General features: G+C 42.7%; 1 protein-coding gene across 1 annotated transcript in view; it reads right to left on the bottom strand.

The window, feature by feature from the left end:
* The window catches only part of ITGAD (integrin subunit alpha D), a 34,826-nt gene extending 25,132 nt beyond the window's left edge, over positions 1-9,694 (bottom strand). The window contains exon 1 of the mRNA XM_082431212.1: positions 451-9,694. Coding sequence (XP_082287338.1) covers positions 451-496 — 46 coding nt within the window. The 5' untranslated portion in view covers positions 497-9,694. The remainder of the gene's footprint in view (positions 1-450) is intronic.
* Between the last annotated feature and the right edge of the window lie 16,589 nt (positions 9,695-26,283).

Below are 26,283 nucleotides of genomic sequence, written 5' to 3'. Positions count from 1 at the left end.
CTGATACCGTTGCCAACTTCTGGACTGTTCTCTTGGCAGCAGTGGGACAGCCTGCCTGAAATCAAGACTCGGGGGACATGCAGGACCAAGGAGGTGCTGTCCAAAGTCTTCTTCTTCCTCGTGGCTTCCCCTCCCAGGGGCGCTGGGGCAGACTCCCCTCACTCACAGCACCCACTCCAGGGCCCGCACGGAGGGAGGGAGGCCGTGGGGAAGGTGGAGAGCAGGTCACCCTCCACCCAAGCGTAACTCACAAGCCCACCTCCCTCAGCTTTGCTCAGCTCCCGCCCCTCCCCAGATTCCAGGCCATTCCTCCCTCCAAGCCAGACTGGATACGAGGCTTCTCCCCTTCCTTCAGCCCCTCCTGAGAGCTGAACGAGCAGCCCCCTGCCTGTCCTACCGGACAGAGACCCCACCACAAGGCTTCTCCCAGCCCTGAGCAGCCCCACTCACCAGCCAGAAGCAGCACAACTCCAAAGGCCATCCCCGGGCAGCGCATCAGAGAAAAAGAGGCCCGGGCACCAGAGCACTGAAGGCTGCTCCGAGTCTCGGGGGGAGTTAAAATAATGACTCAGGGCTTGACGTGGCAGGAGGAAGGCTCAGTGAGGAAGTACTTGGTTAATTATAGAAAGTCAGGGGCCCGAGGCTAAAGGCACCTTGGTGAAAAGCCCCCATGCTCTCCCACCACCACCACCTCCGGGGGTCTGGCTTCCTTCTCCAGGGCCTGGCTATCCCAGAAGACCACCCTCCCCCAGCCCTTGAGATCTACTTGATGCTCAGGGTCCTGGTAGCTCTCTGGGGCCTCAGGAATCAGGCTGCATATGAGAGGAAGGGGCAGGACAGAGAGGTGGAGAGGCCCCACTGCATGGACATGAGCCTGGAGAAGAGCACACCACTGCCTCAGAGGGCACTTGTGGGGGGCAGGGCATGGGTGAGGGTGCTGTTTAAAGAGTGGACAACCAAACTGGTAAATTCATACACTGAACTTACCAGTCAGCAATAAAAGAGAACAGACTACAGATATGGGTAACAACATGGATGAATTTCAACTTTGTCATAAGTGAAAGACGCCAGGCACCAGATTGCATAATATATGAGTCCTTTCATATGAACAGGTGAAATTAATCTGCGAAGCTAGAAATCAGAAGAGTGATGGCCTCTGGCAGGGAGGGAACTTGTAAAGTGTTAAATTTAAAATTCGACACACTTAATATTTTAACACTTGTTAAATCGGGGAAGGGTAAATAAATGGGTGGTTGTTATTTATTCTCCATAATTTTCTCTGTGTGTGTGTGTGTGTGTGTGTGTGTGTATGTGTGTGTGCGTGCGTGTGTTTTAACTGAAGTATAGTTGATTTACAATGTTGTGTTAGTTTCAGATGTACAGCAAAGTGATTCATTTATACATATACATATATTTTTTCAGATTCTTTTCCCTTATAGGTTATTACAAAATATTGGCTATAGTTCCCTGTGCTATACAGTAGGTCCTTGTTGCTTATCTATTTTATATATAGTAGGGTGTATATGTTAATCCCAAACTCCTAATTTATCACTTTCCCCCCTTTCCCCTTTGGTAGCCATATCTGTGTGTTTTAAATATTCCACAGTTATGCATAAATGAATGTCTCTCAAATGCATGAGAAAAGGTCCAATGTATAAAAGCGGAGGAATAGACTTAGAAGGCTAAAATTTGTGACAAAAATCCCTAACTATGGCACACTATGTTAAATATATATGTGACAGGCATTTGAAACACTTAAAATGTAGATTAAATGTCAAGCACAGTGGTCGCCCCTCACCCTTGGTTTCGATTTCCACAAAAATATGAAATAAAAAATTTCAGAAATAAACAATTCATACGTTTTAAATTGTGCACCTTTCTGGGTAACGTGACGGGCTCTCCCACCATCTACTCCAGCCCACACAGGACGTGAAGCATCGCTTTGTCCAGTGTATCTCGCCCGTTAGTCACTTAGTAGCCGGCTCAGTTATCAGGTTGACCGTTGAGGTATTCCAGTGCTTGTGTTCAAGTGACCTTTATTTTACTTAATAATGGCCCCAGTGCAAAATCGGTGACGCTGGCAATTCAGATGTGCCAAAGGGAAGCTGTAAAGCGCTTCCTTTAAGTGAAAAGGTGAAAGTTGTCGACTGACTAAGGAAAGAAAAAAAAATCATATGCTGAGGCTGCTAAGATCTACAATAAGAACAGGTCTTCTGCCCGTGAAATTGTGAAGAAGGAAAAAGAAATTTGTGTTAGTTCTGCTGTTGCACCTCCAACTGCAAAAGTTATGGCCACAGGGTGTGATAAGTGCTTAGTTAAGATGGAAAAGGCATTTACATTTCTTTCCAACTATACTTTCTTTATAAAAGCTAGGTTTCAAATAAAATGACTCTGAAGGGCTTAAAGGTAAGAAATTGGTAAATGCAAACAAAGAATGTAAGTTCTGCTGCCCTAAGACAAAGCATTAAAATGTTACAAAAATAATCATGAAGATGAAAAGTATAAGCCAAAATAAAGAGATTACATTCATTTTTGTGGGATAAATCACATCACAGCAAACATTAATCGCTGGGGGAAAAAGGCATTAAATTTTAATAATAAGATTCTGAGAGAGAGACCACATTCACATAACTTTTATTACAGTAAACTGTTAAGATTATTCCATTTTATTATTAGTTACTGTTGTTAATCTCTCTTTTTTGATGGCAATAAAATATGATATTTCATTTACATTGCATGATAAATGGTTAACATCCTTAGTCATAAATGAGTTCTTAGAAACCAGTAACAAACACATTGATATTCCAAATGAAATAACACAAGTGACTAGTGAGGATTAACATATATGAAGATGACTGAGCTGAACAATAACAGAAGAAAAGCAATTTCTTTGTAACATCATATTACCAAAGATTAAAAATCTAACATTTTGTACAGTTTTAGGAAACAGACCCACATAAACTCTGGGGGAAAAGATTGATGAGGTCCCATCTATATATTAGGGAGAAATGTTGTTAATCTCTTACTGGGCCTAATTTATAAATTAAACTTTATCATACTTATGTAAGTATAGGAAAAAACATATATATATAGGGCTCAGAACCATCCGAGGTTTCAGGCATCCACTGGGGGTCTTGGAAAACATCCCCCACAGATACAGGGACTCCTGTATAGACAATATGAAATAGTTTTCTAAACAAAAATTTTAGCTTCATTTACTTGAGCTGACATTTAACAGACAGAAGAAATTAGACTCTGAGAAGGGCATTTGGTGATACCCAGTAGGGAATGCGGCTGAAGATTGTGATTGCTGACTTTGAGGCTGACTTACCTACTTCCTGCAAAGACTGTCAAGACCAAGTTGAGCAATAGCTTTCTTCCTCTTGTGCTAAGGGGTCAGTAGCAAAGAGTACCCTGTCATCAGTTCTGTGCATCTGGGAACTTCTCTCTGTGTTTGGAACCACAAAGATGATTTTTTGACGATTCTCCTTAATACAAAAATTTAAAGCTCTCTTCATTTTCTCCATCTTCACCACACCTCATCTTTTAGAAACACTCTTGAATGATATCACATTTTATATGTAATCTTTACTTTCGCACTTCTCTTCACAAGCAAGGCTTGAGGCTAACTAACTTCTGGCTGTTTCAGCAACTGTAAAATTTCCAACTTTGCCTCAGTTGTATTATCACTTGTATCCACGAAAGTTTTTTGTTTTCCACTCATTTTTGAAGAACACTAAGGCCGAATGGCAAAAAGATATTCAAATATTTGTGAAAACCACGTGTTACCATGAGAGTGTCTTTCTGCCAGGCCGGATGCTGAAGATGACAAGATAGTGAGAGATAAAGATAATTATGTTAATGAGGCAACTTTTGGAAAGCAGCTAAATATGGGGGCTGGTGGCCAGGAGAGCCAACCACATGATTAGGGGTTTGGCACTTTCAACCCCACCCTTCAACCTCTTGAGGGGGGAGAAGGGCTGGAGATTGAGTCCAATCACTAATGGCCATGAGTTAATCAATCATGGTTACCAAGGGGGGAAGGGGGGAATGGGATGAATTGGGAAATTGGGATTGACATATATACACTATTGATACTATGTATAAAATAGATAACAAATGAGAACCTAAAGTATAGCACAGGGAACTCTGCTCAATGCTCTGTGGTGACCTAAATGGGAAGGAAATCTAAAAAAGAGGGGAAAATAAATAAATAAATAAATAAATAAATAAATAAGAGGGGACATATGTATATGTATAACTGATTTACTTTGCTGTACAGCAAAAACTAACACAACATTGTAAAGCAACTATACTCCAATAAAAATTAATTTCAAAAATGATGCCTATGTAATTAAGCCTCCATAAAACCCCAAATGGATGGGGTTTGGAGAGCAGAGTGGCCCTTTCAGAAAAGTCATGCCCTTTCCCCACACCTTACACCTCTTCCATCTAGCTGTCTCTGAGTTCTATCCTTTTATAATAAACTGGCAATCTAGTAAGTAAAATGTTTCTCTGAGTTCTGTGAGCCATTCTAGCAAATTAATGGAACCAAAGGAAGGGTGTTGTTGAAACCTCCAATCAATAGACAGTCAGAAGCACAGGTGATAACCTGGGCTTGCAATCGGTGTCTGAAGTGGGGGTGGGAGGCGGTCTTGTAGAACTGTGTCCTTAACCTGTGGGATCTGATGCTATCTCCAGATAGATAGTGTCGGAATTGAGTTGAACTGTAGGACACCCAGCTGGTGTCAGAAAATTCCTTGGTGGTGGGGAAAACCCCAAACACAATCCATTGCTTGGAACTGGGATGTTCAGAATCATTAATTGGTGTCAGGAGTGGGGTATGCTAGAAAGACCCTGGCTCATGGCAACAGGTGGTTTAAGAAGAAAAAGGTAAAAGGGCAGGGAAAGACAAACCCTTGATCCCTGGATGGCATTCATCCTATGAAACTACAACTATGCTGCAATCTGTTACTAAAGGTAAAATTTACTAAATAAAGTTTAGAAATAATAGTAGCCCGACTCCCAGGGAGTTGGCTATTGGATCTATAAGGAAATGCAAAATAAGCATGCTAAACATACAGTCCCTTGATGATTATTATCCATAATAGCTAAAATGAAATTAAAAGAAAGTGTGGGTTGGGCCTTGATGCTATACCAACCAAAGATTTAGGTGAGTCTGAGCTATGACCACTAGCCTCAAACACATACCTCAAGGAAAAAATTGTGCAGGATATTAAGAACAACAGGCCCGGGGAATTCCCTGGTGGTCCAGTAGTTAAGATTCCGTGCATTCACTGCAGGGGGCGCGGGGTCGATCCCTGGTTGGGGATCTAAGATCCCATATGCCCCACAGTATGGCCAAAAAAACCCAAAAAACCAGGCCCCAAATGGAGTCACTTGTGCTAGACCCCACATCAGCAAACAAAGATTTATTACTTAAACTTTACCATTACAACCTTTTTAAGAATATAGTTTTAACTGGTCAATCTGGAATTTTCTGGTCAACACCAGCGAGGTAGTCTGTCACAGGAAAGGCAGAAAGATGAGGGAGTCCACTCTCTGTCTATAAAAGCCTTTCATTTTGTATAGCTCCTTAGAGATTTGCTGGATGGAATGATGCCCGATTCATGAACGGTTCAATAAAACCAATTAGATCTTTAAAGTTTATTCAGTTGAATTTTGTTTTTTTGACAGGTTTGGTGGCAGCAGTGGAATCCAAAGCAAGCTTCTTGACATCATTTCGGAACAACAAGAAACACAGGCATGGTACTCCACGACCCCTGTCACTATCCTTCTCACCATTTCCAAGTACTGTGGGTAATTTCCTCTTGGTTTTAAACTCCTCTCTCTTTGTATCAAGCTCCCAATCTAATTGACTTTCCTTTACAGTACAGGTCAGCTTGAGCTGACAGATCGTTCTATCCAGAGCCCAAGCTCCTAGCCTTTCAGACTGCAATTCCCAGGTTTTGAGTGGAAAACTCAGCCCTTGATTCTGCCCAAAGATCCACATGGGAACTGTTAACAGCAGTGTGGACAGTCCTATTCATTCCTATCCATGTGGAGCCCCCAGTCCACAGTCACCATTTGTTGAGCTCTTCTGGTTCAATCCTTTTCCCCAGTACAAAGACAAAGTTCCGAAGGAATTGTTGGAGGTTACTGGCTGCAGAAAAAATTTTTGTTTTAAGTAAAAGAAAAAAAAAAAATCCTTGAAGTCTCAAGAGCTAAGTGTGCCACCTTCTGGCACACCTGCTTATTTTTTGTCTAAGAACTACAGTCCTAGAAGCTATAAATATCAACAAAAATGGCAAAAATCTTACTAACTTGTTTTGTGTCCTGAAAGCTTAGCTTGATAAGCATTAGATTGGGGGCCCCAAACATGACCGGACAGAAATGTGGGTTGCACCTCATTTGCAGCTAGACTTGGCTGGGCAGAAATGTGGGTTAAACTCAAGATATAGAGAACAAACTAGTGGTTACCAGTGGGCGGGGGTGGGGGGCGCGGGGAAGGGCAATATACGGGTGGGGGAGTGGGAGGTACAAACTATTGGGTGTGAGAGAGACTACAAGGATGTACTGTACAACACGGGGAATAGAGCCAATATTTTGTAATAACTGTAAGTGGAGTGTAAACCTTTAAAAATTGTATTAAAAAAGTAAGAGTTCCAGGCTTCCCTGGTGGCGCAGTGGTTGAGAATCTGCCTGCTAATGCAGGGAACACGGGTTCGAGCCCTGGTCTGGGAAGATCCCACATGCCGCGGAGCAACTAGGCCCGTGAGCCACAACTACTGAGCCTGCGCGTCTGGAGCCTGTGCTCCGCAACAAGAGAGACCACAATAGTGAGAGGCCCGCGCACCACGATGAAGAGTGGCCCCCGCTTGCTGCAACTAGAGAAAGCCCTCGCACGAAACGAAGACCCAACACAGCTATAAATAAATAAATAAATAAATAAATAAATAAATAAATAAATAAATAAATAGGAAAAAAAAAAAAAAGTAAGAGTTCCTAAATCAAATAAACAGAATGTAATACCTATTTTAACTGGTATGCAGAAGCTCCCAAAAGCCTTTGAAATTCCAAAATAGCTTCACTGAAAGTTTTGTTGCAAAAAACTAATAAAAGATTAAATAAATAAGAGGTACTTAAAACAAAAGACTATGAGATGGATGCAACGCCTACTGCTCCCCTTTTTCCTCCTTTAATTTGAGAACTCATTCTAATCCTTGGGCTGAATTGTCTTTCCACTCTGAAGAGACTACAAGACCATAAACAAAAGTCCACCAAATTAATGGCCTAACAGACACCTCCATATCTACCTTAGAAGAAGGGCTCCCGTATGGGTCCTTCCAGAGTTGACAAGACTGTGAGAAATTTTCTGGTAAACTGCTACATTATTCCCTTAAACAGCCAACAGGGAATTAAAATTAAAATTAATATATTTTTAAAGTAGCTCTAGGGTCAAAAGTTGGCCAGAGGTTGGAAGCTGATATTCAGAGCCTGATAGGATTTTTTTTTAGGCCTTCTCCCCTAAAACTAAAATAAAACTATATACCCAGAGGGAGAAAAGCAAATTGGGGATAATGTAGTTGGGTGGGCTGATCAACCTATGATGTCATTTAAGTTGCAACCTAATTCCTTGATGAAGTGAAAGAAACTGTCTTAATCTCACACATCTTTACAAAACCGGAAATGCAGTTCTAGAAAACTTTACCATCCCCAAAACCTCCCTTTTTCACTTTTATTTTTTATTTTATTTTAATTTTGACTGCGCTGCTCGGCTTGCGGAATCTTAGTTCACTGACCAGGGGGATGGAACCTGCACTCTCAGCAGTGGAAGTGTGGAGTCTTAACCAATGGACCGCCAGGCAATTCCCCCGTTTTCATTTTTTAAATGCTTACAGATATTGTAAGAGACTGGGACATTGGAGACAGACTTTGTCCTGCACCTAAGAAAAGAAGGAAAACTTAAATAATAATTACTCTAGAACTTTGATAACAGGGAAATATACCCCAAAACTTCTTGGAGAAAACTTGGACAGTTTCTCTGTGCCTTTGTGATATAGATTTTTGACCCCATTTTCTCTAGGACCGGATAGGCAGCTCTTTGAAATGCAAACCATAGGGAGAAGTTTCTTATCAGAAAGAGAACAAAAAGGGGGAGCGGTAGTACAAAATCTTTTAAGTGTTTCTCTGCAGATACTAGTAGAGGCTTCAGCCATCTGAGCAGTTAAACTTAACCTACTCCATCTGACAGAAAAACAACTTAAATACAACTTGTTTTATAACTAGTATATTTTACATTCTTATACCTGTCCCATGACTAAAATTTTAAAATGAAAGTATAAGGTCTCTTTTTGCATGTCTGTGTGTTCATATGCGTGTTTTAGATGTGTGCTATTTTTCACCTCCAGATGGTATTACTAAAATTAATTTGTAAAAGAGCTCTATTTATTTGGTTTAAAAACAAACAAGCACTAACATGAATTTAAATTTAACAGAAACTAACCCAAATGGTTTTCAAGTTCACATGATCCAGGATTAACCTTGAGTAAATAAAAGCTGGTTTATGGTTGTTGGTTTAATTAAAACAAGCATGTCTTTAGAATTATCAACACTGAGTATCACGCAGACATACAACTTTTATTCCACCCGGGTTTATTAATCAAAAAAGTTCATGTTATCTCTGTTACGAAATTTGTCAGCAAGAAAAATAACTTGGTATGATAAAATTTTCATAAATAATCTAAACAAATGAACTAAATGGTTGTGAGATAAAAAGTTTCTAGGTGAACTTTTAAAACAGTTTCCCCAAATCATTTGGGCAATCTGAAACCTTAAAGGTATGCTAAGTTAAATTAAATTTAATCATTGAATATCTAAATCATTCTCAAATAAGACAGAATACTGAAACATTGATTACTGAACACACGTTTACATACTTTTGGCTTCATTTTACATAGAAACTAAAGATATTTGGGTTTCTTTTTTTTTTTTTTAAAGATTAATTGATTGATTGATTGCTATGTTGGGTCTTCGTTTCTGTGCTAAGGCTTTCTCTAGTTGTGGCAAGCAGGGGCCACTCTTCATCGCGGTGTGCGGGCCTCTCACTATCGTGGCCTCTCTCGTTGCGGAGCACAGGCTCCAGACGCGCAGGCTCAGTAGATGTGGCTCACGGGCCTAGTTGCTCCGCGGCATGTGGGATCTTCCCAGACCAGGGCTCGAACCCGTGTTCCCTGCATTAGCAGGCAGATTCTCAACCACTGCGCTACCAGGGAAGCCCTGGGTTTCTTAGTAAACATGTTTGGTGCCATGCTGAGAACTTTTCTATGAGAAAGCACGTTTCTAGAAATTATAAAAATAGTTACAAGTCTGCCAATCCACAAAATGCTAATGTAAAAGACAGTTCACAATTGCTTACTTTTTAGTTTTCAGTAAAAATTAAAGATTTGTAGGGTTAACAATTCTAATATATGTGATTAAAGCTAAAAAGAAATAACAAAGGAAACATCTCTATATGCAAGAAGAGTAGGATGTGTGTTTCTGGTGAAAAAAAAAAAAAGGTTTATGAAAAAGGAATCTTTGGAAAGGAATTTTTTGTGTGGTCAGGACTGGCTAAGATTGGAATGAATTAAATAAATGCCCAGGTGAGCCTTGCTTCTGCACCCCCCTACTCCCCTGCCTCCCCCTCCTACTCCTCGGTGACCTCCCCCCACCCCATTCCTACCTCTTCCTCAGATGACCTTCATGGCAACCTTTGACGTCTCCCCCACGGCCATGCTGGGAGACCGGCTGCTTCTTGCAGCCCATGTGAGCAGGTGAGCTGGGCCAGGCCCAGGGCAGTGCTCCCTCCCGCTCAGCCTCCTCCTCTGGGGAACTTGCCAGCTGGGATCATCCTCATTTTCCAGTGAGAATAACACCCCCAAGACGAGCAAGACCACCTCCCGGCTGGAGCTCCCAGTGAAGTACGCTGTCTACACCGTGATCAGCAGGTGCCACACCACAACCTCAAAGGGCTCCTCCTCCGTCAATCCCAAATTGAATTGGGGATGAAACGTCTGCACATTTGAACTTGTAAACTTGGATTGGTCAGCGTTGCTGGCTGGGAGGGATGAGTTGTCCCCCAGGAAGGGTATTGCCCTGATGCCACTTTGGCTCAACCAGCTCCAGAGTTCCTCAGTGATCAAAAGAGGCTCAGGCCACCTCCATTTTTTTAAAAAAATATTTATTTATTTATTTATTTATTTGTCTGCACTGGGTCTTAGTTGCAGCATGCAGGATCTTTAGTTGTGGCGTGCAGACTCTTAGTTGCGGCATGTGGGATCTAGTTCCCTGACCAGAGATCGAACCCGGGCCCCTTGCGTTGGGAGCGTGGGATCTTAGCCACGGGACCACCAGGGAAGTCCCAGGCCACCTCCATTTTTTAAGGCTCCAACTATAGTAAATAAGAAATGCTGGAACATGGTTATAAAAATTGTGTATTTAAAATGTTTGTATTAACAAATTAACACATTGCTCAAAAGAGACATATGTGTGTTTATTGGGAAGTGTGGCAGAGGTGTAAAATTAAGGCCTTTTTTGGATATGAGTCCTGAACAGTGATGCCCGTGGTGTCCCCTAATCATGGCGGACCCTGGCCAGCCCTGATGCCTGGCGCCAGGAGAAGACAGTTAAACAGAGTGGGGGTTACAAACATCCCTGATTGGGAGTAACCTGGCCAATTCATCTGCTCACTCCATTTTCAAGGCTGTCACGGATGGGAAGCTTATGGGGATGTGGGGTCGAGGAGACAGAGAGACGAGGAGAAGGGGCAGCTCGCAGTGGCTGCTCTCCCAGGTGGAAAGGTCCCTGGAGTGAATCAACACACAGATGTTTCTTACAAACCCTGGGAAGTATTGAAGGAGACATTGTTTGCATACGGTTGGTGACTGGAGAGCACTTTGAAGTCCTCTATCAAGCACCTGCTGGCCACAGAGAGGTCATTCTTATTATTATGCCACCTGTCTCAGCATAATGCTCGAAGTGGTGTCTGGTGCTGACCTGGGAGTCAACACACAGCAGGCCATTCCCTGCCCTGGAGAGATCCCACTGCTGCCACAACCAACGTGCCTGGGCCACGTGGATGTTTTAGTTAGAAAAGCAGAACGGGAGGCAGTTGACCATGTGATTGGAGGGGAAGCTGGAAAGTGGTCCTTCACCTCCACCCAAAATTATCTCCCCCATCCACCATAGGGTCCAAAACCCTTTAGGATTTGGAAGCTTTGGGATCTCCATATGGGCCAATTATGATGAATTTGCCTCAAGCCGGGCTCCAATTTAGACTTTATGAGGATTGGGCTTTAGAGGGTTGCTTCTCAAAAGGTGCTCCACGAACCTCTGGCGTCTCCAATGGTCTCCTAAGTGCTATGTTTTAGAGGAAAAAAGGCAAGCAACAGTTTTAAACCCATGCATCTCACACATTTCAACCTGGTGACTTTCACAGAAATCCTGCTATATTCTTAATAATTGTGCTCCTAAAGCTTGTCCCTGGACTCCAAGGAATGCAGGGGGCTCTTGTCTAACATGCAGGCAATGGGTGCTATTTTTACATAATTTTCCTTCATGTTTTATTGCTTCCCTTCATTATATTTGCATTTTTTCAGGATTATTGTCAAATTGTATTATATCCCTAAATCACAAAATGGATCTATGGTTCAAAAATTATTCATTGAGGCATATATATTGTGATTTAAAAAATAAAACATAATTGTTGCAACTTAGAATAATGTCATCAAAATCAGTACTGAACGAGTTTCTAGTGCACATTGAGTATAGGGATGCATGAATGCTGGGATGAGTGATTATGAGCCAAAAAATTAAAATCTATCTAGAAAATATACCATCTGAAAATTGGATTTTATTGGGTCAGGTATCTGTTTGTTCCTAGGCTGCTGTCCATTATGAAACTTTGTCAAATCGTACCATGAAACTATCAAAGCTTTTGTGTCATTTTCAAACAAAGTATAATGACCTCTCACATAAAGCAACAGAGGTTTCTTAGAATGACTGCAACATATCACTTTCCCATCTAAAATCTATTAATTTTATCATTGAAGACAGAGAAGACAGAAAAACTCCAGTGGCATAAATCAAAGTTGCTTTGATAGCAAAAGCATGTGCAAGTCACATAAATTCCAAGAAGCTTACAGAACCAGCAGTGAGGTTAATGTTTCCACAGAAGATTGCTTTTGGTTGCAAGTAACAGGAACCCACAGAGTACATAAAGGCATATAAAAGGCCTTCACCCAAGAGGTCCAGTAGACCCCTGGCCACTGAGTCTCAAGATCAATTTGCCTTCACATGGGAGAGGCAACAGTGAACTTTTCAAGTGCTCCCCAAGGCTACCTACACAGCCCCACCGTATGTCACGGGATGGTAGCCCGAGACCTGTTCCTGTTCTCCTTCCCCACATTAGTAAAACGGGCCCATTACACTGATGATAGAATACTAACATAGGAAGACTTGCCTCTGCTCAGGACACTCTGCAGACTTTGCTGGAACATGTGTGAGGGAGAGGATGGGGTTGTTCCCACAGAAAATTCAAGGCCCAGGCACTGCCTTAAAGTTTTGGGGAGTCCTTTGTTGGGGTAAGGGGCACACTGTCCCAGAAGCTGTGATGGATGAGGTGCAAGCCTATCCAACCCCTAAGAATGGGAAGGAAGCACAAGTGTCTGTAGGATTTGGGGTTTGGAGGACTTGTATTCCTCACCCTGCACAGTGCCTCCGTCCCTTATACTGCCTGATAAAGGAAGGGCACGTGTGGGACTGGGGATCGGAGCAACAAGCCGCCTTTGAGAAGGCAAGACAGTAGTGAAGCAGATTAAAGCTCAGGCATCCCCCAAGCAGGACTACCATTGGAGTCAGATGCGTCTGTGACTCTGGAAGTTGTGGGTTGAGCCTGGCAGCAGAGACAATAGAACAGAGTACCCCTAGGTAATTCTTTCTTTGCTGTTAATTTCCTTTTTTCTGCTCCCTCTTTGCCTTTAAAAACCTTTCCCTTTCTGCAGCTTAATGGAGTTCTTTTCTACTGCTAGTTGAAATGTTTCATAAAGCCAATTAGAACTTTGAATTTAACTCTGTTGAATTTTTATTTAACATATTTGGTGGCAGCGTCGGGATCAGATCCAAAGCCACCTCTCATGGCATCTGGATACCGAGAAACACAAGCATGGTACCCCGTAAACTCTTTGAGGTCACGTCACTGTCTTTTTTGCCATTTCTAAGAGTTGTAGGTAAGTTTCTCTCAGTTCTGTGGTCCACTCTCTTTACATCGAGCTCCCCATCTAATCGGCTTTTCCGTCCACAATTCCCCTGTTCTTGAGCGGTTAACCCCAACCTTAATTCTATCCTGAGAGCCACGTGGGAACTGTTAGTGGCAGTGCACAGTTCCCGTCAATGTGGAGACCCAAGTTGAAGTCCCCACTTACTGAGGTCTGCTGGTTCAAACTTCTCCCCAGCCCAAGGTTCCACGGGAGATGCTAGTGGTGTGTGCAGGGTCTTGGGTTGGCCAGTCCGCAGTACCTTCTAAACTCAGCCCTTGATTCTGTCCTCAGATTCCACACTGGGAACTGCTGCCAGTTTAGTCTTCAGTCCCCCATTTGTTTGGAATCCTTTCCCAGATTCCATGTTAGGAACTGCAACTAAAGATCCCGCACACCACAGTGAAGATCCTGCACGCTGCAACTAAGACCTGGTGCAGCCAAAAAAATTTTTTTTTAAAAAGAAAGAAAGAAAGAAACAATGATCAATCACTATTTTTGATGCATTTGTATAAATAATCAGTTCAAGTTTAATGCAAATAAATTAGTTTTACTGTAATTATCCTTGGAAAAAAGAAAAAAATGGGGGTAACTGAGAAAAAAACTATGTTTGCACCTTTGTAGATATTTTATTCTAGTCTTGTTAATTGTCCTTGAGGTTTTATTAAGTACCTATAAACTGGATTGGATCCTGAATTCTTCTAGTTTCCTCAAATATCTGATTATGACTCTCCAAAATAACATTTCCCATTTTCTCCCACCCTTCTGAGTTGGAATCAGTAAGACCGAAGATTGCTCTTGAATATCTTTGGAAAGGACTATACCAGGTCCTCCTCATGACCCAGGTGGCAGCCAAACTTCAGGGACTCGAGCCTTGGGAATACAGCTAAAGAAGGCTCCACCTGATATCTGTACAAATGCTGGAGTTCTCCAAATCAAAGTAACTAGGAAGAGAAGTAGCTGACATTAAGGTAGACTGCTTTCTCCCAAGATGGGAGAAAGTATAAAAATCAAGTATAAAATCAAGACTTTATACTTTAACAAAACATGAAACACTTTCTTCTTCCCTTTTTTCCCTTTACTCTGGTATTGGTCTGGAAAGATAATGCCGTCATCTGTATCTCCCAGGCCATTGCTAAATGGGGGGTAACATTTCAGACTGCTGGATTTGTCATCAAAAACTCTGATCTGTCCATTATGCTAGAGACCCCCTGGTCCCTTTCCCTGTCTCTGGTTAACAACACAAGCTTGGAGAACTTTGCATCCAGGCTTTATGCAAAGAAAGGGACACAAAACAAGGGTCATAAAAAATAAAAAATTAAATTAAAAATAAAAGGAATAAAACTGCCTGTATTGTCTACATACCCCTAACATTTTGTTGGCCTTCATGACTGTCACATTTCCAGTTCTGAGCCATAGATTCAAATTGAAATTATCAGGAGGCGGTCATGATTCAAAATTAGCTCTCTTTACTAGGTTCCTACTTCCCTGGTTATGCATAAATGCAAATGAGGAGCCTCTCCTTAACTATTGAAAATATTACAGAATCTGCTGTAATAGCAATAGCTGCCCAACAAAAATCCTTATACTCTCTGGCCAAAGTTGTGGAGGTTTTTTTCCCCAAAGTTGTTCTTAATAATAGGGTAGCCCTTGATTACCTTTTAGCTGAGGAATGAAGTATGTGTTCCATGGCCAACACCACCTGTTGCACCTGGAGTGACACTTCTGGGAAAGTTGACACTCAATTACATAAGATCACTGAGCAAGCCACTTGGCTTAAAAAGATGACTCCTTCAGCACGGTCATCTTTGACTTATTTGACTTTGATTGATTTGGGTCTTAGGAACCATAGTCCAAAGTGCACTCCAGACACTGGGGATTATCCTGCTTATTTATAATCATAACACGCTCCGAGGTGCATTGTATTCTCTCAAAAGCTTTAAATGCATGTTTACAGCTGCTAACCGCCAAGCAAATGATCTCCCTAAGACTGGGACATTTAAAAAGGAAGAAAGAGAATGACTGACTTAAAGATTGTAAACTTGAAGTTGTGACCTGTAAATATCACAGGGATTAAGCAAAAATGTTATGACCTATGGACACTACACAAAGGACTGACAAAAACTGGAGAACTTCAGAGCAGTAGCTGAGAGTGACACTAATGCCTTAAAATTTTTATCACATCTCTCAGCTAAGCATAGAGTCTGATCAAAAGGGGAGAATCATTAAAAAGGAACAACAGGCCCAAAATGGAATCACTTGTGCTAAGTCCCACATCAGCAAACCAAGACTTAATAACTAACCTAATTGCAGTTTCAACATTTCCCAGGAATGTAGTTTTAACCAGCCGGTCTGGAATTTTCTGGTCAGCACCAGTGAAGTCATCTGCCACACGGGCCCTTCCTATCCCCCAGAGGAAGACAAGGTAATCCACTCTCTGCCTAGAAAAGCCTTCCTTTTAGTACAGCTCCTCAGAACTCCTCTCTACTTGCTAGATGGGATGTTGCCCAAATCATGAATGGTTCAGTAAAGACAATTAGATCTTTAAAACTTATTTAGTTGAGGGACTTCCCTGGTGGTCCAGTGGTTAAGACTCCACTCTCCCAATGGTGGGGGCCCAAGTTCAATCCCTGGTTAGGGAACAAGATCCCATGTGCTGCAACTAAGACCTGGTGCAGCCAAATAAATAAGTACTTTAAAATAAATAAATAAATAATAAAATTTATTCAGTTGAAAAAGATTTTTTTAAACAAAGGACAACAGAAGGTACCTCTAAGATCCCTGATCATGAAGAAGGCAGTCAAGGTGAAGGAAGGGCAAAACCAAGCAACTATTAAAACCAGGGAGTAGAGTGTGAAGGAGTTGTTTCATTTTGTGAATTGATATTATCAGCTTCCTGAGGAAACTTTACTAAAATGGATTGTGAGAGTAATTAATTGGGGGACTGGTCTCTGGTTGAGTGCTGAAGAGTAGAAGAGCATGTTTGGGTTGATACAGGACCCACAGCTCACTATGGAAAAATCACAGATGGCTATATGTGATCCAGACACACACGAGGTTATTCCTGAGGGCTCAGCCAGCCTGGTGGACTGGAGAAAACATCCGTTAACCCTGAGAAGGGAGATTGCCCATCACCCCCTATGAATGCCAAGTGGAACACCCCAAATGAAGCAGCTGATATGCTTCATACGTAAGCCATGTGGGACGGGCTTTGTGATGACTGAGATATTTACCTGATGAATATGCCCATTACCCAGGACGTGGTAAATACTGTGGTTAAGAGGTCCCCTTTCACACAGGCAGCCCATATAACCCTACTGTTGCAAAACCAAAAAACAGTGCAGGAAGCTTTATCGAATTTCCTGTCTCAGCTTCCCCTCATAGGTCTTACAAACGTAACCAAGCAAAGGGCTCATGTACCCACAGCGCAGAAAGCCAAACTGTGACAGCAGGCGTTTGCAGCAAGGTAAGGATTTATTGCAGGGTGCCAAGAAAGGGAATGGGAGACAAGCCTCAGATCCACTCCAACTTGATCTTTGAACTAAAGGTTTTTTGGGGTTTTTTTTTAAGGTGAGGAACAAAGAGGCTGGGATTAATCATTTCTTATGACATTTCTTAATCATAGTTTTGGAAGTCAAGATGTCTCTGATGTATGATTCTCTGACCAGGTGGTCCATGGCTTGGGAGTCTGTGAGCTTATCTTACCCTGAAGAAACAACCTGAGTTTGTACGTTAATGATGGTATCTGTAAGAGCAATTTTAGTACATTAATGACTTTATCGACAACAGCAAAACTTTAGTCATCTGACTCTGGTTGGCTAGTGTTCAGTTAGCACAGAACTGAGGTTAGAGGGGACAAGAAGGGGAATAAAGTTTTGCATAAAGGGATTAATCATGAACTCGGTAAGGGAACTTGGTTTTAGGAGAACTCAGTTTCACAGATGGTAATAAAAACATTAAGTTAATTAACAAGAAAATGCAAAGAGGCCGAGGGGAGACTCAAAGGACTTCCCAACAGAGTGGAAATTTTTAAATGGTTATTAAGAAATAAGGTGAATAAGCAAATATTGATAGGAGCAAAACAAAGAGGAAACAGAAAGGGGAGAGTCATGGGACCCGTCCCAGCAGGAGGGGAATTTTTAGATGATTTTGGAGACATTGAAAAAGTCAGCAGCTATATTTGTCTAGAAACATTAAACATAACTTTTTCCATTTGTACAGGGCTAATGCACTGTATTAAATAGGTAACGTCTTATCTACATGGGTTTGATTACAGAAACTAATAAAGTATTCTCTAAATAATGAAAAAAAAAAGAAAAGAAAAGTAAATGTCAGAATGCAGAAATTACAGTGAGAAACCTGACTAGTCATCGTTTGGGACAGTGGTTAGATTAATCAGGTTAAAGATTGACAAAAGTGCCTTGCTTCAGTCCCTCACTGGTGACCAAAAGACTTTGGCACAAGAGTGGGCAAAATGGTCAGAGGGTGGAGAAAAGTTTCCAGGACTCCTTGATACAGAAGCCACACCTATTGGTGAAGCCCCTACATGGGCAACAATTAGATTGAGAGAATGTAAACATGTAATGATTGATAGGATTATGAAAGTTGGAATGCTTAAACAGGCTATATGTAAAGAATTTGTGTCTCCTTTTATGGGAATGGATATTTTCTTTGGCTGTGGAACACTTCCCCTACCCAGTATTGCAAACCAAAACCTCTGGATGAAGTCCTAATGGAGGCTACAGCTAGAAATGTAAGGTAAAAGTTTGTAGGAAGATTGATATGTTCCAACAGTCTTTATAGTGGTTGCATCTCTTTTACTTGGTTGTATTATGGGGGTGGACATCAACTCTCACAGGGGAGTATTTCCCCTACCTTGTATTGTGTAAAACAGAAGGCATGTAAATCCGCCCTTCAAGCAATGCTAATTGGACATGCTAAATGGGAATCAGGAAGATTCCCTGAGCTCACACATTGTAGAATAGAAGCTGGAATGTTGGTGGGGACAAATTCTCCCTGTGATAGCCCTATGTGAGATAGCCCTGCATGGAGTACAGGCTGGGACATATGGCAAAAGCCTATGAGCAATGCCTACTGGGACTTAGGACTAGAGAGTTGAAACACTCTAAAGAAGATGGCGGTGCCCAGAAGAGTTCCATAGTAAAATGGAAATTGCTCATATAGGGTCTTATTTTGGGGAGAATGCAAGGAGGAAATAGATACCAGCAGGAAGCCTTTTCCTCCCTAAGACTGACTCTGGAACTGTGTGAGGAGTTGATGGATTCTATTGTCACTTGGTCAGTGGCCTATAAACAGCTCTCCACTGACAGACAAAGAGCTACTTGGTTTGTAGATGGCAGTCCCAAGGTAAATGGACAACATTCTGATTGGAAGGCCACCAATCTGATTGAAGGAGGTAAAAAGAGATCAGCCTGGTGTGCTGAATTGCATGCTGTTTTCCTAACAGTGATGGAAGAGTTGAACAGTGGTAAAAGCCCCTACGTTTGGGTTTTTAATGACTCATGAGCAGTGGCCAATGCCCAGTCCATTTGGTCAGGTGAGAGGTTAATGGAAACCTGACCTATTAAAGGGATGCCCATAAGGGGCGCAACCCTATGGAAATCGGAGAAGTGCATTAAATTAGGACATGTCTATGCCCATCAGAACTCCCTTCCAGGTTTGGAAAGTGACCGGAATTAACAAGCAGACATTCCCACATGCTCTCTCTTTTTCTTTTTTTTAATAAATTTATTTATTTATTTATTTATGGCTGCATTGGGTCTTTGTTGCTGTGCTTGGACTTTCTCTCGTTGCGGTGAGCAGGGGCTACCCTTCATTGCAGTGCTCGGGTTTCTCATTGCGGTGGCTTCTCTTGTTGCAGAGCACAGGTTCTAGGCATGCGGGCTTCAGTAGTTGTGGTGCGCAGGCTTAGTTGCTCCGCAGCATGTCGGATCTTACCAGACCAGGGCTCGAACACATATCCCCTGCATTGGCAGGTGGATTCTTAACCACTGCTCCGCCAGGGAAGTCCCTCCACATGCTCTCTTGAGATGGCCCCTTGGATCCAGAAATGAGGGGACATGGGGGCACTGCAGCAATTCAGAGATGGGCTGAATCTAGACGTGTTCCTTTTGCACCAGTTCAATAACAAAAATTCAAACAAGTAAATTTTAAAGATCTAATTGGCTTTATAAAATGATTCATGAATTGGGCAGCATCTCATCTAGCAATAGAAAGGAGCTCCATCAACCTGCAGAAAAGAAAAGGTCTTTAAAGACAGAGAGGGAACAGAAAAAAGGAAATTATCAGCAAAGAAAGCATTGTTTTAGGCAAGGTCATCCTTCTAAGTGGAAATGGAAGGGGTTTATCAGCAGATTTCTTCCTTGTGCTGCCCAGGAAATTCCAGGTTTGCTGGCTAAAGGTCGCATTCCTGGGGAAGATTGAAACTGTAATTAGTTATGTATTAAGTCTTGGTGTGCTGACATGGGAACCTAACAAAGGTTACTCCATTTGGGGACCATTGTCTCCTTTTTATCACACTCTCTAAGGTACAAAATGTCAATAAAAACTGTACTGTCTTCCAGCAAAAGAGACAGAGACTGCAGGTGGTTAGAGACTGCAGATTCCCTGGTGGGAAGGCCCTGAACATAGCTGTCAAATCAGACTGATTCTCGTAGCCCTGGGGGCTGCAGATGGATCCTGACAGGAATAAACACTGACTCTGGAATGGGCTTTGCTTACTTGGTGGTAGATGCAAATGCTTAGAGCGTGATGAAAGAACTGGAAGAGAAGACATTATACCAATATGGATGGCTAACCGTCATTTCTTCAGACCAAGGAACTCACTCTAGAGCCTATAATGTCCAACAACGGGCAGAGAGATATCCTCCTTGCAGTACTAGTTTGATAGAGAATTGGAACTGACAGTTAAAGGATTGGTTGTCTAAAACAGAGTGTGGGTGGGGATAAAGGCATAAAAAGCTGGCTTACATGGCTTCACAAGTGTGTACTCACATCCAACACGAAAACGAGTGGGGCTAAAGGAGTGTCCCCACTGGATAGATTTCTCCATTTTTTTGGTGGATCTGTTACAGAACTGAACTTGAGTCTGCTCACCCGCCACACAGCAAAGGCAGTCTACTGGTTATGGTGAAGGAATATTGCAGGGCACCAAGCAAGGAGAATGGGCAGCTCAGGCTCAAAAGACCTGAGCTCCCCAATGGCTTTCAGGGAAGGGTTTTTAAAGGTAACACTTGGTGTGAGGGGTGCAGCTCCTACACTTTCTTCTGATTGGTTCGTGGTGAGGTAACAGGGTGATGTTTCTGGAATCTTAATCATCAACCCTCTGGTTGCAGCCAGTCTGGGATCTACGTGCTTGTAGTCAGCATGTAGGTAGCATCCTCCACCTGGGTAAGGGTCTTAGTTTCTGAAGAACAACTCAAAGACATGTGTCAGATCATTATGTATGTTCCTTGAGGAGGAACTAGGACTCTGTTTTATCACTGAACTACTGTTTAAGCTATTGTTACTTTTCTTGCTTGACTACTTTTCCTTTGTAGCTGCATTCCCTCACCTCCCTAATTAGCAACTGCTTGAGTCTGCTCTTTGAAGCTCAGGGAAAGCTTAGGAGATGAAAGCTTTCTTTCTACAAACAAGAAATGAGGGACTCAGAGGGGCTTTTGTACTTGGGAAGGCCCCCCAGGGTCCTGCTTGGTTTCAGATCTGGGGAAGGGAGGTTAGAGAAGGTGCTGCTATTCTCTCTTCCTTGCATCACTTCAACTTTTTTTTCTTTCCTCCCCTTCTTGATGCAGTGGTTATAAGACCAGGACTGCAACTACAAAGGCAGGAAATGGGGGTGATTCCTAAGCAAGAAACTCTGACTGTGTTTTTAACCTTTATGTTGGAATTCCTAAGGGCCTGATGGGGCAGGACATACCCTCACCCCATCTGACAAAATTGGGGCTAACAATAAATACAGCTATATGGCCTGGTGGTAAAGATAGCCCACCAGTTCTGCACCTGTGTAACCTTACCTCTTCTGAATAGAAGTGGATTGAAGGGGAGGCATTTGCTACACCAGTGCTGCTGCCTGCAATCTAGACCAGCACAGTGGCCAAACTTAATGTCTCTTCCAAAGGTGGAAAAGTGTGGGTATAAAAGGAGAGAAGGAAAAATAGTAGTTCCAGGTAAAGGAATGAATAAATGGGTTATGTAACAAGGGAAATCTAATATTACATTAACACCTCCAAAGGGGCTCAGAGCAAGAGATGATGTTGTCTCTTAGCTCAGTTATACCAGAGGCCTGAAAGGGTGAAGCCACATATTGCTGACTCCACTCCTGCTTTTGGAGCCTCACAAGATTAAATGGAAGCCTGAAAACCTGAGTGGCCTCACCCTGATAGGCTTTTTCATACCATAGGACGATGGACTGGATTGTTATCAGTAGCTGATAGTTATTAATAGGGATTCTAGTAACATACCAGTACTTCTGACTTTTCTGGTTGTTTTACTATAAGAGAGCCATGTTGGAAGATCAGCGGATGGACTGTGATATTATGATTTACAATAAGAAATATATATTTGGTCATGGGCCCTGGCACAGAGCTTCTAAACCTCTTGGAATTCAGTGGCAAAGGTATCTTTTGTTATGTTAATGAGGTGACTTTTGGAAAGCACCTAAGGATGGGGGCTGGTTGCCAGTAGAGTGGACCAAGTGATTTCAGGGTTGGAATTTTCAGCCCCACCGAGAAGGGAGAGGAGCTGGAGATTGAGTTCAATCACCACTGGCCAGTGATTTAATCTACATGCCCATGTAATGAAGCCTCCATAAAAATTCAAAAGGACAGAATTTGGAGAGCATCCGGGTGAACAAGTGGAGATTTGGGTAGACTGATGTGCTCAGAGAGGTCAAACCCTGTATCCTTTCCCCAAACCTTGCCCTCTCTTCCATCTGGCTGTTGCTGAGTTACATCCTTTTATATTAAACCAGTAATCCAGTGAGTAAAATGTTTCTCTGAATTCTGTGAGCCACTCTAGCAAAATTAAGCAAACTTAAGGAGGGGGGATGGTGGGACCATCTATCTACAGCCAGCTGGTCAGACACACAGGTGATAGCCTGGATTTGCAATCAGTGTCTGGTGGTGAGGAGCAGACTTGTAGGACTGGGTCCTTCACCTGTGGAATCCGATGCTCTCTCTGGGTAGTGTCAGAATTGAGTTAAATTGCAGGACACCCAGCTGGTGTCCTAGAATAGCTTGGTGGTATAGAAAACCACACACACACACACACACACACACGCACGCACACCATTCATACTGGGGTGCTCAGAACCGTCAAAGCTATACTTAATTAAAGAAGGGTGTGCCTGCCCCCCCATGGATGCCACAACTGTCGGACTTTGGGGGCCCAGCCTAGGGCAGTGCTGCAGGGCCACCCTGATCCAAGTGCTCTTATTGCCTCTATGTATGGACCACTCACCTTCCAGCCTGGGGCTGCTCAGGCCTGGTTGCCTTCATGGAGGAAACCTCCCCAGGAGGGCAGAGACGGGTGCTGGAACCTTAATTTCTCAGCCTCCTGGGATTCGGCCAGCCAACGCTCTCTGCCTCAATTACTGTGCTGCGAGTTGTTTCAATAAAGAGCTCCCAGGGCTGAAAAAAATAATTAAACAACACATTTAATATTCTCTTCAAATCAGTGTGAGGGAGGATATTTTTGCAACCTTTCACCAGAATGATCTGTGCTTGCCTCAGTAACAGAGGCATGAACACAGGTCCCCACAGCTTAATTTCCACATCTGGTGGGTTTTTTTCTTCTTTCTCCTGCTATTTATTTTGATTGAACAAGAAAATCCTAATTCAAAACTATAGGTCAATAGAATGGCTGCATGTGTTGACAGCTGTGCATGATAATCCTAGATTTCCAGATAAAACATGAACACCTAAAGTCATGAAAAAGTCTCTCAGATGACTTTTATTTTTATTTTATTATTTATTTAGGCTGTGCCGGGTCTTAGTTGCAGCACGTGGGCTCTTAGTTGAGACATGTGGGCTCTTAGTTGCAGCATGTGGGATCTAGTTCCCCAACGAGGGATTGAACCTGGGCCCTCTGCATTGGGAGTGCAGAGTCTTACCCACTGGACCACCAGGGAAGTCCCTCTCAGATGACTTTTAGAGTTTCATCAGGTGCTAAGTTGATGAACATTCCAAAGAGAGGAGCTTGAGTGCTGGGATTTAGGAAAAGTAGCACATGGATTCCTAGCTCTGTCTTTGATTGCATTTTCTCAGAGTCTGTGCTCTGCTGCAGCGTTAAGATGTAGTTTTGAATCATGCCTACCACTGTGTTATTTGTTATTTGTTTTTCTCTGATGAGTAAAGAACATCTTGAAGTTGGGGCAAACACAAAAGTTCGTAACACAATTTGGTCTTAAGAAATCCCAATGGCTTTTCCTTCACCTTGAAAATTGTGATATTTTGGCCTTAGACAGGTTTAAGCTATTTAAGATACTAAATAATATATTGCTGAGATGTGAAACTTGAACAAACCACTTGAAATTTTTTTTTTAATTAATTAATTTATTTATTTATTTATTTATTTATGGCTGTGTTGGGTCTTCGTTTCTGTGCGAGGGCTTTCTCTAGTTGCGGCAAGCGGGGGCCACTCTTCATCGCGGTGCGCGGGCCTCTCACTGTCGCGGCCTCTCTCATTGTGGAGCACAGGCTCCAGACGCGCAGGCTCAGCAATTGTGGCTCACGGGCCTAGTCGCTCTGCGGCATGTGCGATCTTCCCAGACCAGGGCTCAAACCCGTGTCCCCTGCATTGGCAGGCAGATTCTCAACCACTGTGCCACCAGGGAAGCCCACCACTTGAAATTTTAAAACTGGGTTTATGGTCATCATCAGAGTCTGAAAAAAATGCTTTGTCTCATTAGCCATTTAAAAATCCCATGGAATTACAATGGAATGCTACTCTACAATGAAAAGGAATGAAATATTGGTACCCACAACAACATGGATGAATCTCAAAATCATTATCCTGAGAGAAAGAAGCCTAACAAAAAGTAGCAAATCCTGTATGATTCCATTTATAGAAAATCTTTTAAAAATGCAAAACTAACATATAAGGACAGAAAGAAAATCAGTGGTTGCCTGAGATTAAAAAGAGGCATAAAGTTGGGAAAACTGGATCGCTACATGCAAAAGAGTGAATGGGGTTGGATCACTCAAGGCAATCACGTGTGTCCTCATGTGGTTTAATAAAGATGATCCATTAGCTGACTCATCAGGTGCGAACACACAACATCCTGTGCCTCCTTGCAAGGCAGCAGTAATGTCCAAGGCCATCCTCTTTTGTAGGATGGCTTTTCTTACTAGACACATTTCAGTGTTTAGTAAGGACAAGCTTTGCCTGCTGTCATCGAAGCCTTGCTGGGTAAACTTAGTAAGAGCTTCTATGTGTGCTATGATGTCCTCCAGGCCAATGGAGAGGACAAAGATGGAGGCCAAATGATCGTACCAGTGGAAAACAGAACGTGCCCATCTGGCCTTGAGGAGAGAGGGTTGGCAGTTCTTGTTACTGTGGGTGGATTCTTCTCTGGGCTCAGGAAAACCCAGGGTGCAGCAGCCCAACCACATGGCCAAGGATATGAGCCACACAACCACTGGGTCCCATTCAGGGCCACCCAATAAGTATCCGCGCAGTGTGACCAGTCAGTGCCAAACCAATCGCTATCCTTTCATGCGACAGAATGACCACACAGTTCCAGCGATATCCATCCCATGTCCCAGGGTACACTTGGGTTGGTTCTTTTTAGAGTGATTTTTCTGTTCCCAACATAGAGTTGCCCAGGTGCTCAAATGTCCACAACCCAGGGTGCCCCACATGAACCTATCCCAAATCTGAGTGCAGCCACCCATGGCTCTGATGGTGGTATTTTTAGGACCCTTCCTGCCAGCAGTTTGATGCGCTGCCTCTGTAGTTTGATTGGCAGAAAAAGAGTACTCTTACCCAGTGCTATTGATCATGGGTGCCACAGGCCAGGTTTCTGGATCATATTGGTGATATCAGATGAATTAAGAGTTCTAGTCCTACAAATATTATATGATATCACTTACATATGGAATCTAAAAAAAAATACAAGTGAATTTATTTACAAAATAGAAACAGACTCACAGACAAAGAAAACAAACTTATGGTTACCAAAGGGGAAAGAGGAGGGGGAGGGATAAATTAGGAGTTCGGGATTAACAGATACGCACCACTATAAGTAAAATAGAAAAACAACAAGGATTTACTGTATAGCTCAGGGAACTATATTCAGTATCTTGCAATAACCTCTAATGGAAAAGAATCTGAAAATATATATTTATATATATATAACTGAATCATTTTGCTGTATACCTGAAACGAACACAATATTGTAAATCAACAATACTTCAAGAAAAAGAGAAAAAGAGTACTAGTCCTAGCTTGTTTTTCCTTAATGTACTTCTTTAGAGACTTCCAATCCCCTCCCTGGAGTGGTGATACCCACCATGCTAGTCCTGACGAGCTGAGGGGGGCAGCTGCCCACATACCCAACAGGAGGATTGATTCCTTTGCCGGACATCAAGTGGGCCCACCGTAGAAAGGTATCTCCGTCAGGTGCCCATCCATGACGGGACACCACAGGAGCAGCAGAAGTCTAAGGTCAAAAAGACAGATACGTAGTAGGAACTTGTATGGGGAGGTCTTCCCCTTCTATATGAACTACACCTGTGGCCTGACCCTTGGATATTAATGTGGCTGCAGCTTTAGGAACTTGACCTGGTCATGCTTCCGGGGAGGCAGACTGTCAGGCATGAGGAGATGGACTGGGGTGGGGGGGGGGATATGCCGGACCAGGACCCCACCTTCTCCCCTGTTTCAGTGGTGCGTGTTCCATTCCAGGTAGAGTGCATTTCAACCAGTCCGGCTTACGGCAGGACAATGGGATTCAGTGGAGAAGTAATCT

The sequence above is a fragment of the Balaenoptera physalus genome, assembly GCF_965194825.1.
Source record: "Balaenoptera physalus genome assembly, chromosome: 16".
In the NCBI taxonomy this organism is placed as follows: Eukaryota; Metazoa; Chordata; class Mammalia; order Artiodactyla; family Balaenopteridae; genus Balaenoptera; species Balaenoptera physalus.
The sequence above is the reverse complement of the archived record's forward strand: the minus strand, read 5'-3'. Positions and strand labels throughout refer to the sequence as shown.